Raw genomic sequence first — 13,500 nt, 5'->3', positions numbered from 1 at the left:
AGATCCTGGAACAGGTAATAACACCAGTACTTGGTCACCTGGCTGTAGTGGACGAGAAACAGCCTCTTTATCATAGTGTCTTTTCATGCTCCTCTGTGAGGAAGACAGAGCTTCCTTTGCAAGAGCACAAGCTTGGTGTAGGCGCTCACGAAAGCGACTAACATAGTCCAACACATTCTCATCTCTTGTACACAACTCTTGGGACAAGAACTGTTCTTTAAGGACTTTCATTGGTCCTCTTACTGTGTGACCAAACACTAGTTCAGCCGGGCTGAAACCTAGGGACTCCTGCACAGTTTCACGAGCAGCAAACAAAACTAGAGGAACTCCCTCATCCCAATCTTTCTCAGATTCCAAACAATATTTACGTAGCATAGACTTCAGTGTCTGATGCCATCTTTCAAGCGCACCCTGAGACTCTGGGTGATAGGCGCTTGATACACGGTGCGTAATTGATAAGGATTTCAACACCTGCTTGAAGAGCTTGGATAGGAAATTGGTACCTTGATCGCTTTGTACCACCGTCGGTAACCCGAATGTCGTGAAGAATTTTATTAAGGCTTTACTCACTATCGGAGCTGTAATCCTTCTCAGAGGAATAGCCTCGGGGTATCTTGTAGCCATACACATTATCGTTAACAAAAACTGGTTACCCGATTTTGTCTTCGGTAACGGTCCGACACAATCAACCACCACATGCTCAAATGGTTCACCTATGACAGGTATAGGACAAAGAGGAGCGGGAGGAATAACCTGATTTGGTTTTCCTGTTATCTGACAGGTGTGGCATGTCCGACAGAACTGAGCCACATCTTGTTTTAAACCCGGCCAAAAAAAATGTTGAAGGATCCGATCATACGTCTTTGTAATTCCTAAATGACCAGACCACTGGTGATCATGAGCAAGGGATAACACATTCTGTCGAAAGGCTGTAGGAATCACTATTTGGTAAACAGCATTCCAATCTCCACCTGCATCAACATGGGATTTCCATTTACGCATGAGGAGATTACCATCAATGAAGTAAGCCACATTCTTCTTCTTCACCTCTTCTAACGAGACAACACTAGAAAAACATTTAGCAAGCTTGTTGTCAACCTTTTGGTTAGCAATCAGCTGCTCACGAGTGACTGGTAATTGTATTGCATCAGCAATAACTTCAACGTACTTTGCTTCTTTCCTGGGCTGTTTGTCAGAGGTGATCAGCTTCTCAGAGGTATCACACAATCCATCCTCTTGATCATCCTCTTTGAACAGAACAGTGTTCGACAAATCTATCACGTCACCCTCTTGTAGTGCCTGAGCACGAGTGACAGCACAAGCGGGGAACACATGTGGATAACTCTGTGCCAACTCATTCGAGAGAGAGTGGTCACTTTTATCCAATACTTCCAATACGGGTACTACCTTTCCTCCGGCAATATCGTTACCCATTATAAAGGTCACACCTTTCACTGGCAATTTAGGACGTACCCCCACTCTGAATATTCCACTGATTAACTCAGAGTGTACTTTCACAAAGTGCAATGGCACTGGGACAAAACCCATTTCAATACCCTGCACTAACACACTGGAACCACAGTATGTATCGTCAGATAAGGGCAACACATCAGACAATATAAACGACTGCGCCGCACCAGTATCTCTAAGGATTTTAACCGGACGCTGAGACGCTTCGTCATTCGTTAGGGACACAAACCCATCGGAAATGAATGGTTCATAACTACGGTCGGGGACTGAGACTTTCAAACTACAGTTACTCTGAGGCACCTGTTTTGTTGCAGACCTCACAACCGTACGAATTAGACCAACACCTGTTGGCGGCTTGGCACGAAGAGGCATCCCTTGTTTGCGTTTAAGCAGGAAGCAATCATTAATCATATGTCCCACTTTATGACAATAGAAACAGGAACGCTCATTCTTCTGGCGTGCTTGATATACTACTGCGGGCCGACTAGGGCTAAAGGTAGGAAACTCAGTGGATCTACTCTCAGTTTGAGCCGAAAACACACTCTTGTGCGTCAACACAAACTCGTCTGCCAACACAGACGCTTCTGCCAGGGAGGATACTTTCTGTTCGTTTAGGTAAACTACAATGCGTTCGGGTAGGCAATTTTTAAACTCTTCCAACAAGATTAACTCCCGGAGAGAGTTGAAATCAGTTACCTTACTAGCAGCATGCCATTTATCAAACAGATTTCCCTTGTCTCTAGCAAATTCCACATAAGTCTTACTAGAATACTTTCTATGAGACCTAAATCTCTGTCGGTATGCCTCAGGCACAAGCTCATAGGCACGAAGAACAGTAGCTTTGACCACTTCATAATTCAAACTGTCCTCCAGAGGTAGCGCTGACAAAACCTCTTGGGCTTTACCAGTTAATTTACACTGAAGTAATAGGCACCATACCTCTTCAGGCCACTTCAATGCTACGGCTATACGCTCAAATACACAAAAATAGGAGTCAACCTCCGACTCTCTGAACAAAGGTACTAAGGCTATCTGCCTACTAATGTCAAACGTGTTTGAGGACACAGCAGGTGAGAACGACTCACTAACAGGAACAGTAGGAACGAAGGCTAGCCTCGCTGTCTCTGCCTCCAGTTCCATCTGGCGCATTTTAAACGTCATCTGCCTCTGTTCTCGTTCTTTTTCTGCCTCCATTTTACCCATCTCCAAATCTAAATGCCGCTGTTCTTTTTCTGCCTCAATTTTACCCATCTCCAAATCTAAATGCCGCTGTTCTTTTTCTGCCTCAATTTTACCCATCTCCAAATCTAAATGCCGCTGTTCTCTTTCTGCCTCAATTTTACACATCATCTGCCGTTGTTCTCTTTCTGCCTCAATTTTACACATCTCCAACTGGAGAGTCTCTCGCCTAATTTGGGCTCTCTCTTCCACCTCTAGTTGTAACTGTGCTAAACGGACATCCCTTCTGGCATCACCGTTTGACAGTGGGGAGAGTGGATCAAAATGGGACAATGTGGCTGGTGTTTTAGCCTCGCCCTCATTATCAGACACCAATGAGCTTACAGGAGCAGTAACATCCCCTACAGTGGTAGTATGCTCAGGCAGCGGTAACACAAGCACCTGCTCTTCCAACAATACATTTAACACTAGCTGTTTAACCTCCGCCTTAACTACACTCTGCGGATCGATATTGAGTAATGGTCAGCCAAGGTCATTAAATCAACTCTACGACATTTATCAAAAACCTCCCACGAAGGATTATCCAAAAAGGACTTCAAATCAAAAGTAGCCATCTTACACTACTTCACAAGAGCCAACGAAAATAGCAAACACTAATGCTCAACACTGAACTATACCACTACAACAATCTACATGAGCGGCATGGGTGTCAGTAAAGACAAATCCCGGATGAGCCCCCACTTATGTTACGAATCCCTTTTGGCCCAACAGTCTAGGGGGGATGGTAGTGAGACCCGTAACATAACTCATGTAATGTTATGGTGAGTGAATGAGGACCCAAAAGCGAACTAACTTAAACAGAGCTTCTTTAATAACCAAACATAGGTAGGCTCAGATAGACCGGCAGATTCCGACAGGACAGGACAAGGTTACAGCAAACATGACGATAGTCTGGCTCAGGCATGAAACACAAACAAGAATCCGACAAGGACAGGAACAGAAACAGAGAGAGATATAGGGACCTAATCAGAGGGAAAAAGGAAACAGGTGGGAAACGGGGTGAATGGGTAGTTAGAGGAGACAAGGAACAGCTGGGAGAAAGCGGGGGAGAAAAGGTAACCTAACAACGACCAGCAGAGGGAGACAGGGTGAAGGGAAAGGACAGAGACAAGACACAACATGACAGTACCCCCCCACTCACCGAGCGCCTCCTGGCGCACTCGAGGAGGAAACCTGGCGGCAACGGAGGAAATCCTCGATCAGCGCACGGTCCAGCACGTCCCGAGAGGGAACCCAACTCCTCTCCTCAGGACCGTACCCCTCCCAATCGACAAGGTACTGGTGACCACGGCCCCGAGGACGCATGTCCAAAATCCTGCGGACCCTGTAGATGGGTGCGCCCTCGACAAGGATGGGGGGGGGGGGGGGGAAGACGAGCGGGGGCGCGAAGAACGGGCTTAATACAGGAGACATGGAAGACCGGGTGGACGCGACGAAGGTATCGCGGAAGAAGAAGTCGAACTGCGACAGGATTAATAACCCGAGAAATACGGAACGGACCAATGAACCGCGGGGTCAACTTGCGAGAAGCCGTCTTAAGGGGAAGGTTCTGAGTGGAGAGCCAAACTCTCTGACCGCGACAATATCTAGGACTCTTAGTTCTACGCTTATTAGCAGCCCTCACAGTCTGCGCCCTATAACGGCAAAGTGCAGACCTGACCCTCTTCCAGGTGCGCTCGCAACGTTGGACAAAAGCCTGAGCGGAGGGGACGCTGGACTCGGCGAACTGAGATGAGAACAGCGGAGGCTGGTACCCGAGGCTACTCTGAAAAGGAGATAGCCCGGTCGCAGACGAAGGAAGCGAGTTGTGGGCGTATTCTGCCCAGGGGAGCTGTTCTGACCAAGACGCAGGGTTGCGAAAAGAAAGACTGCGTAAGATGCGACCAATAGTCTGATTGGCCCGTTCTGCTTGACCGTTAGACTGGGGGTGAAAGCCGGAAGAGAGACTGACGGAAGCCCCAATCAAACGGCAAAACTCCCTCCAAAATTGAGACGTGAATTGCGGACCTCTGTCCGAAACGACGTCTGACGGAAGGCCATGAATTCTGAAAACATTCTCGATGATGATTTGTGCCGTCTCTTTAGCAGAAGGAAGCTTAGCAAGGGGAATGAAATGAGCCGCCTTAGAGAACCTATCGACAACCGTAAGAATAACAGTCTTCCCCGCTGACGAAGGCAGTCCGGTGACAAAATCTAAGGCGATGTGAGACCACGGTCGAGAGGGAATAGGAAGCGGCCTGAGACGGCCGGCAGGAGGAGAGTTACCGGACTTAGTCTGCGCGCAGACCGAACAAGCAGCCACGAAACGACGCGTGTCATGCTCCCGGGTGGGCCACCAAAAACGCTGGCGAATGGAAGCAAGCGTACCCCGAACGCCAGGGTGGCCGGCTAACTTGGCAGAGTGAGCCCACTGAAGAACGGCCAGACGAGTAGGAACGGGAACGAAAAGAAGGTTCCTAGGACAAGCGCGCGGCGACGGAGTGTGAGTGAGCGCTTGTTTTACCTGCCTCTCAATTCCCCAGACAGTCAACCCGACAACACGCCCCTCAGGGAGAATCCCCTCGGGGTCAGTGGAGGCTACTGAAGAACTGAAGAGACGAGACAAAGCATCAGGCTTGGTGTTCTTAGAGCCCGGACGATAAGAAATCACGAACTCGAAACGAGCGAAAAACAGCGCCCAACGCGCCTGACGCGCATTAAGTCGTTTGGCAGAACGGATGTACTCAAGGTTCCTATGGTCAGTCCAAACGACAAAAGGAACGGTCGCCCCCTCCAACCACTGTCGCCATTCGCCTAGGGCTAACCGGATGGCGAGCAGTTCGCGGTTACCCACATCATAGTTACGTTCCGACGGCGACAGGCGATGAGAAAAATACGCGCATGGGTGGACCTTGTCGTCAGAGAGGGAGCGCTGAGAAAGAATGGCTCCCACGCCCACCTCTGACGCGTCAACCTCGACAACGAACTGTCTAGAGACGTCAGGTGTAACAAGGATAGGAGCGGATGTAAAACGATTCTTGAGGAGATCAAAAGCTCCCTGGGCGGAAACGGACCACTTAAAGCACGTCTTGACAGAAGTAAGGGCTGTGAGAGGAGCGGCCACCTGACCGAAATTACGGATGAAACAACGATAGAAGTTCGCGAAGCCGAGAAAGCGCTGCAGCTCGACGCGTGACTTAGGGACGGGCCAATCAATGACAGCTTGGACTTTAGCGGGATCCATCTTAATGCCTTCAGCGGAAATAACAGAACCGAGAAATGTGACGGAGGAGGCATGAAAAGTGCACTTCTCAGCCTTCACAAAAAGACAATTCTCTAAAAGGCGCTGGAGGACACGTCGAACGTGCTGAACATGAATCTGGAGTGACGGTGAAAAAATCAGGATATCGTCAAGGTAAACGAAAACAAAGATGTTCAGCATGTCTCTCAGGACATCATTGACTAATGCCTGAAAGACAGCTGGAGCGTTAGCGAGGCCGAAAGGAAGAACCCGGTATTCAAAGTGCCCTAACGGAGTGTTAAACGCCGTCTTCCACTCGTCCCCCTCCCTGATGCGCACGAGATGGTAAGCGTTACGAAGGTCCAACTTAGTGAAAAACCTGGCTCCCTGCAGGATCTCGAAGGCTGAAGACATAAGAGGAAGCGGATAACGATTCTTAACTGTTATGTCATTCAGCCCTCGATAATCTATGCAGGGGCGCAGAGACCCGTCCTTCTTCTTGACAAAAAAAAACCCCGCTCCGGCGGGAGAGGAGGAGGGGACTATGGTACCGGCGTCAAGAGCTACAGACAAATAATCCTCGAGAGCCTTACGTTCGGGAGCCGACAGAGAGTATAGTCTACCCCGGGGGGGAGTGGTTCCCGGAAGGAGATCAATACTACAATCATACGACCGGTGTGGAGGAAGAGAGGTGGCCCTGGACCGACTGAACACCGTGCGCAGATCGTGATATTCCTCCGGCACCCCTGTCAAATCACCAGGCTCCTCCTGTGAAGAAGAGACAGAGGAAACAGGAGGGATAGCAGACATTAAACATTTCACATGACAAGAGACGTTCCAGGAGAGGATAGAATTACTAGACCAATTAATGGAAGGATTATGACAAACTAGCCAGGGATGGCCCAAAACAACAGGTGTAAAAGGTGAACGAAAAATCAAAAAAGAAATGGTTTCGCTATGATTACCAGAAACAGTGAGGGTTAAAGGTAGCGTCTCACGCTGAATCCTGGGGAGAGGACTACCATCCAGGGCGAACAAGGCCGTGGACTCCCTTAACTGTCTGAGAGGAATGTCATGTTCCCGAGCCCAGGTCTCGTCCATAAAACAGCCCTCCGCCCCAGAGTCTATTAAGGCACTGCAGGAAGCTGACGAACCGGTCCAGCGTAGATGGACCGACAAGGTAGTGCAGGATCTTGAAGGAGAGACAGGAGTAGTAGCGCTCACCAGTAGCCCTCCGCTTACTGACGAGCTCTGGCTTTTACTGGACATGAAGTGACAAAATGACCAGCAGAACCGCAATAGAGACAGAGGCGGTTGGTGATTCTCCGTTCCCTCTCCTTAGTCGAGATGCGGATACCTCCCAGCTGCATAGGCTCAGCTCCCGAGCCGGCAGAGGAAGATGGTAGTGATGCGGAGAGGGGGGCAACGGAGAACGCGAGCTCCTTTCCACGAGCTCGGTGACGTAGATCAACCCGTCGCTCAATGCGAATAGCGAGTTCAATCAGGGAATCCACGCTGGAAGGGACCTCCCGGGAGAGAATCTCATCCTTTACCTCTGCGCGGAGACCCTCCAGAAAACGAGCGAGCAAAGCCGGCTCGTTCCAGCCACTGGAGGCAGCAAGAGTGCGAAACTCAATAGAGTAGTCTGTTATGGATCGATTACCTTGACATAGGGAAGACAGGGCCCTGGAAGCCTCCTCCCCAAAAACAGATCGATCAAAAACCCGTATCATCTCCTCCTTAAAGTCCTGATACTGGTTAGTACACTCAGCCCTTGCCTCCCAGATTGCCGTGCCCCACTCACGAGCCCGTCCAATAAGGAGAGATATGACGTAGGCGACACGAGCAGTGCTCCTGGAGTAAGTGTTGGGCTGGAGAGAAAACACAATATCACACTGGGTGAGGAACGAGCGGCATTCAGTGGGCTCCCCAGAGTAACACGGCGGGTTATTGATTCTGGGCTCCGGAGATTCGAAAGCCCTGGAAGTGGCCGGTGGATCGAGGCGGAGATGGTGAACCTGTTCTGTGAGGTTGGAGACTTGGGTGGCCAGGGTCTCAACGGCATGTCGAGCAGCAGACACTTCCTGCTCGTGTCTGCCTAGCATCGCTCCCTGGATCCCGACGGCTGAGTGGAGAGGATCCGAAGTCGCTGGGTCCATTCTTGGTCGGATTCTTCTGTTATGGTGAGTGAATGAGGACCCAAAAGCGAACTAACTTAAACAGAGCTTCTTTAATAACCAAACATAGGTAGGCTCAGATAGACCGGCAGATTCCGACAGGACAGGACAAGGTTACAGCAAACATGACGATAGTCTGGCTCAGGCATGAAACACAAACAAGAATCCGACAAGGACAGGAACAGAAACAGAGAGAGATATAGGGACCTAATCAGAGGGAAAAAGGAAACAGGTGGGAAACGGGGTGAATGGGTAGTTAGAGGAGACAAGGAACAGCTGGGAGAAAGCGGGGGAGAAAAGGTAACCTAACAACGACCAGCAGAGGGAGACAGGGTGAAGGGAAAGGACAGAGACAAGACACAACATGACATGTAAATGATAATAGTGACAAAGTAAAAGTGAACGAAATAACCACGACAACTGAAATAATACCGTCAAACTCAGGGTTTATTTATAAACACACGGTAATGGGGGGAAGCAGGAAAAGGGGCTGAGCTGGACCCAAGGAAAGAAACAAATATGCAAAAACACCCCTAAGCTAGACTAGCCTATTTCAACAACAGCTAACTAACTAACCAAAATACAGTGGGTGGTCCGCCCAGTTCTAACTAGTGTATTTAACAAAGTTCACCTACGGGTAGTGTATGCCCATGGGCGACTTGTCTTGGTTTCCCCCTTTTCCCACCAGCAACAAACAAACACCATAACCAAAACAATACTCACAGGTGATGACAAAGTGCTATGGAGGTGCTCAAACAAAAGAAGAGGTTAAGACGCAAAGAGAGAGATCTACATACATGGCATTTACAAAGAGATTGAGCTTGAAATCTATATAGAACAGAGATCTACCAACATGGCATTACAAAGATTGAGCTCTCCTGAAATCTAACAAGAACAGCTATCTACCAACATGGCATTACAAAGATTGAGCTCTCCTGAAATCTACCAAGAACAGCTATCTACCAACATGGCATTACAAAGATTGAGCTCTCCTGAAATCTACCAAGAACAGCTATCTACCAACATGGCATTACAAAGATTGAGCTCTTGAACAAACAAATGATGGGGTTTTTAAACCATGGGGAAGGAACTGTGATAGGGTAGGAAACAGGAGGAGGTGTGTCTTCTGATTGATGGGTTGATTGTTGACTGATTGGGGAGTGATGATTTTCACCTGTGAGGGGAGAAGGAGAGAAAAGAAACACACACAGGATAACTGTATCCGTAACAAAGGGTAAAATAAATTTGGGGAGACAGTGTAACGTTCAGGCCAATACATTGTAGTTCAATATCAATAGTAGAGGCCTGCTATATTTATTTCTCAACTTTCCTAATATATTAAGCGCATTGCTTATATTTACAACAGGAGTATAGCCTACCTGAACAGAATAGGTCTGCCTTTGTACTATGGGGGATAATAGATTGACATAGGCTAGCACTTTTGCTGTTCTTTAAGCCTACTCATATTGTTGGCTGATAAAAAGTTAATGTGGATAGTTCTTCCAATATCTTCAATATGCACCTCGGAATTGGATAAGAATGCGCAGTTGCGTCCCCGATGTATCTGTCTTCACTTGTAGCCTGTGAGAAAGACCCGATCAAGTGATGGAGCGCTCAGCACTCAAGGAGTTACTGGCCGCAAAGGCATGGATTTTTTTTAGGGTGTATTATGGCCACACAAAGGGGATGCCGCTGTGAAATTCTAGGCATTATCAAGTGCTTGTCAAATTGTGAATGAGTGACTGATGTAGTGTGTACAGCCTGCACAAAAAAAACAAAGCAGAGCTCATGCCTTTCAAGCGACTTCAAAAAAGAGTCTCATCATGCAGCCTTACAATGTATTAAAAATCAAAACATATAGCCCAACGTTTGTAGCACAACTAAAGTTACATTAATAACTCTAAATTAAGCATATAGGAGTGGCTATTTCTTTGTTAACCGCTCAACACAGAATAGCTGCATGTGCTCACTCCCTTCATTGTTTGGAGAAAATATCCTTTCTATTTTATTCAGCTTTGTTCAATGGTATTTTTCATACTATAAATTAATGCCACAGAATTCTAAGCAAATCTTGTCTGCTAAATGAACTAGTGTAGCCCACAGCCATTTAGAATAGCCAGATAAGAACATAAGGACAACTCAGAGTATGCTGTTCTTCTGAAATAGACTACATTTTCTTCATATCATGCTTCTTTAGACCTGTCTAAAATAAATCATGGATTTAATGTGAAGGTGTAGGATACGATACATAGATTTATTAGACTTTTAAAATGTAGATGTTCCAAAGGTCTGCATCAGTGTCTTTCTTGTAGGCTGTGGGAGCCAGGAAATGCTAAAAGCGTTTATGTTAATTAACGATCAATTACCGTGAGACCGACAGTTATTTGCTTAACAATCACCGGCTGACGAAATTTCGTGACTGCCACAGCCCTACTCATAGAGCATTCACAAACACCCCCGGGATGCTGAGCCCCACACAGAGCCTCCATGGCTCCATTCCCAGAAAGTCCAATCCCCCAAACCTCAGATGGTAGAAACCAGATACCCGTAACATGGTGAACAGGGAAAACATGAAGTTTTCAGAGATTCTTTCTTTCATAGTTAATATTAACATCCATAGCAGGGTGTATGCTGAAAACATCCTGACCTGGATTCTATGTAGGAGTGAAAGGGGGGGAAAGAATGAAAGGAAAGGAAGAGAGGGAAGAGAAGAGGAAGGAAATGGCTCTGTCAGTGTGCTTGTCTGCTGTGTGGAGTCATGTTGAGGAGTTTGGCCGGAGATTTGAGCAGTTGTGTGGTCTGGAGACCACATATTGAGTGTCTCGGTCTTGACTCGGTCTCTGACAATTATCAGCTTCCATTCAGTCGGCGCATAAAACCGCTCAGACAATTAGACAGCTAAATTGGGCCGTAGGGGACCTCTGTCATTTTTAAAATTCCATGTATGTGTGTTCGGGTGTGTGTGTTTGACTCTGTATGGATGTGTGTCTGTGTTTCATTTAAACTGACCTCATTTCATTTACCTAGGGTTAAATGGCATCCAATAACAGTACACTCCTAGAAAAAAGGGTTCCAAAAGGGTTCTTTGGTTGTCCCCATAGGAGAACCTACCTGGAACCGAAAGGGTTCTATTTGGAACCAAACAGGGTTCTTAAAAGGATTATCCTATGGGGACAGCCGAATAACCCTTTTGGGTTCTCGATAGAAGAGTGTAGTACTAGCACACAGCTCTGTCCACTGTCTAGCTTGGTCAATACTTTACAGCTAGCTACATGTTAGATGTAGCCAAGTGCTGTTAGGCTGTACTAGCAGTAAACACTTTTAGACAACACAGAGATTAATGTAGACCTGAATATTGTCATGAGAGATGGGAAATGCCTTAGATGAGTCTGGCCCAGCTGAATGTGTACAGCCAGTCAGGAAACAGACACACAAACACATGACGTACACCCCAAACTCCCACTGCTCCAGATCCTGCAGTAACGCAAACACAAGCCAAGGGAAAGGGGGATACCTAGTCAGTTGTACAACTGAATGCTTTCAACTGAAATGTGTCTTCCGCATTTAACCCAATCAGAGAGGTGTGGGGGGGCTGCCTAATTTCGACATCCACATCTTCGGAGCCCGGGGTTTACTGCCTTGCTCAGGGGCAGAACAACATGTTTTGACTTTGTCAGCTCGGGGATTCAATCCAGCAACCTTTCGGTTACTGGCCCAACCCTGTAACCACTAGGCTACCTGCCACCCCAAGGAGTGTGTGTGTGCTTGTATGTGTGTGTGTGAGGGATCATCCAACAAGACAAATGGATCGAAGCATGAAGCGAAGAGTAAACATCAGTATGATGAAGATGATGACTAAGGAGTCCTAGAGTGATACCATTGCCTAATCCCTCCAACCATCTCCCCCTGCCGCCTTATGTGTGATCTGCCTGGTAAAGTGATCACCGTGGCGGTAAGGCCGGGGCAGTCAGATTCTCATAAAAGCAGAGTAAACACAGATGTTGATGTTGTTGTGCCAGGCAGCTGAAGGCCGAGGGCAGACACCAGAACTCTGTTATTATGATTCTACAACACACTGTTTCTCTTTAGAACAGAACGATCAGATGGTGCTAGTGCAGTAGTGTTTGTGTGTTGTGTGTGTGTGTGTGTGTGTGTGTGTGTGTGTGTGTGTGTGTGTGTGTGTGTGTGTGTGTGTGTGTGTGCGTGTGTCTGTGTGTGTGTGTGTGTGTGGTAGAGGCCCCACACAAGGGGTTAGGTCTAGACCTAATCTGCTCCCCAGTTTGTCCGTTAAGTTGTAACTGTAAATGGCAGAGGGCGTAGCCCTTTCCTCCAATCAAATGACCTAGTGGCCTCACGGGTGGAATGTTGTTAATATTTTAATAAGCCACTGAAAATCAGATGTTTCTATGTTAAGCGGTTTTGATATATTTCAGTGGTCTGTGATGTATATGAGGTGGAATATTGGGATGCAATCTCAAGATGGAATACATTTCAACTCCATATCATACATGGTACAGGTGTATTCTTCAATTTAAGCCCATAACCATGTGTGATGTGTATACTTTTGTCTCAAAGTAGATTTGTTTAAGACTACCAAGAAACGCTCTGTGTGACCCTGATTTAGCCCACTGCAGTAAAAGGTTAAACTCAAGTTACCTGGGGAGCCAATTTTAGCGGCCAGTATCGCTTTCATGGGAGTATTGCTTTCTTGCACAATTCCATAGTCTATTACTATGTTCTTTATTCAGTATCAGTACCTTAGTAAATTACCTGACCTTAACCCTCCCCTCTCTCCCCCTTTACAGACAGTAAGGCCATCGTGGATGGGAACCTGAAGCTTATCCTGGGTCTGATCTGGACTCTGATCCTGCACTACTCCATCTCAATGCCCATGTGGGAGGACGAGGACGATGAGGACGCCAAGAAGCTGACCCCCAAGCAGAGGCTGCTGGGATGGATCCAGAACAAGGTGCCCCAGCTGCCCATCAACAACTTTCACCGTGACTGGAGGGATGGCAAGGCTCTGGGAGCCCTGGTTGACAACTGTGCCCCAGGTAAGAGCTGATCCAGGATCTGTGACTCATCCTGTTCTTAGACTCTGCTGGCTTGGAGCTGATTCAGAAACAGTTTAGTGTTAGTTAATTTCAGTGGAAGGATGTCAGGGCCCTGGGGGCACTGATTGACAACTGTGCCCCAGGTAAGGCATCGAGGAGCAGTTTGAGTGCAGATTGTCAGTCTGTAAGAACTGCAAGAGCTTTGTAAGAGCTGATTCAAGATGTGAACATTCATTTGTTGACAGTCGTCTTCCAGGTTGCAACTCATTTGAGAGCTGTTTGAGGGTTGATTAATCGTCCATACTATTCACAGTACTCTAAACACTAACCTCAGCCATAA

General features: G+C 47.4%; 1 protein-coding gene across 10 annotated transcripts in view; it reads left to right on the top strand.

Annotated features, from left to right (window-relative positions):
* LOC139393325 (filamin-C-like) overlaps positions 1-13,500 on the top strand; it is a 90,472-nt gene that overhangs the window by 30,829 nt on the left and 46,143 nt on the right. For all 10 annotated transcript variants that reach the window (XM_071141893.1, XM_071141890.1, XM_071141892.1 and 7 more), the window contains exon 2: positions 12,912-13,160. In XM_071141893.1, coding sequence (XP_070997994.1) covers positions 12,912-13,160 — 249 coding nt within the window. The remainder of the gene's footprint in view (positions 1-12,911; positions 13,161-13,500) is intronic.

This window comes from Oncorhynchus clarkii, chromosome 33 (genome assembly GCF_045791955.1).
Source record: "Oncorhynchus clarkii lewisi isolate Uvic-CL-2024 chromosome 33, UVic_Ocla_1.0, whole genome shotgun sequence".
Classification (NCBI taxonomy): Eukaryota; Metazoa; Chordata; class Actinopteri; order Salmoniformes; family Salmonidae; genus Oncorhynchus; species Oncorhynchus clarkii.
Note: the sequence above shows the minus strand (reverse complement) of the source record. Positions and strands in the feature narration are given on the sequence as shown.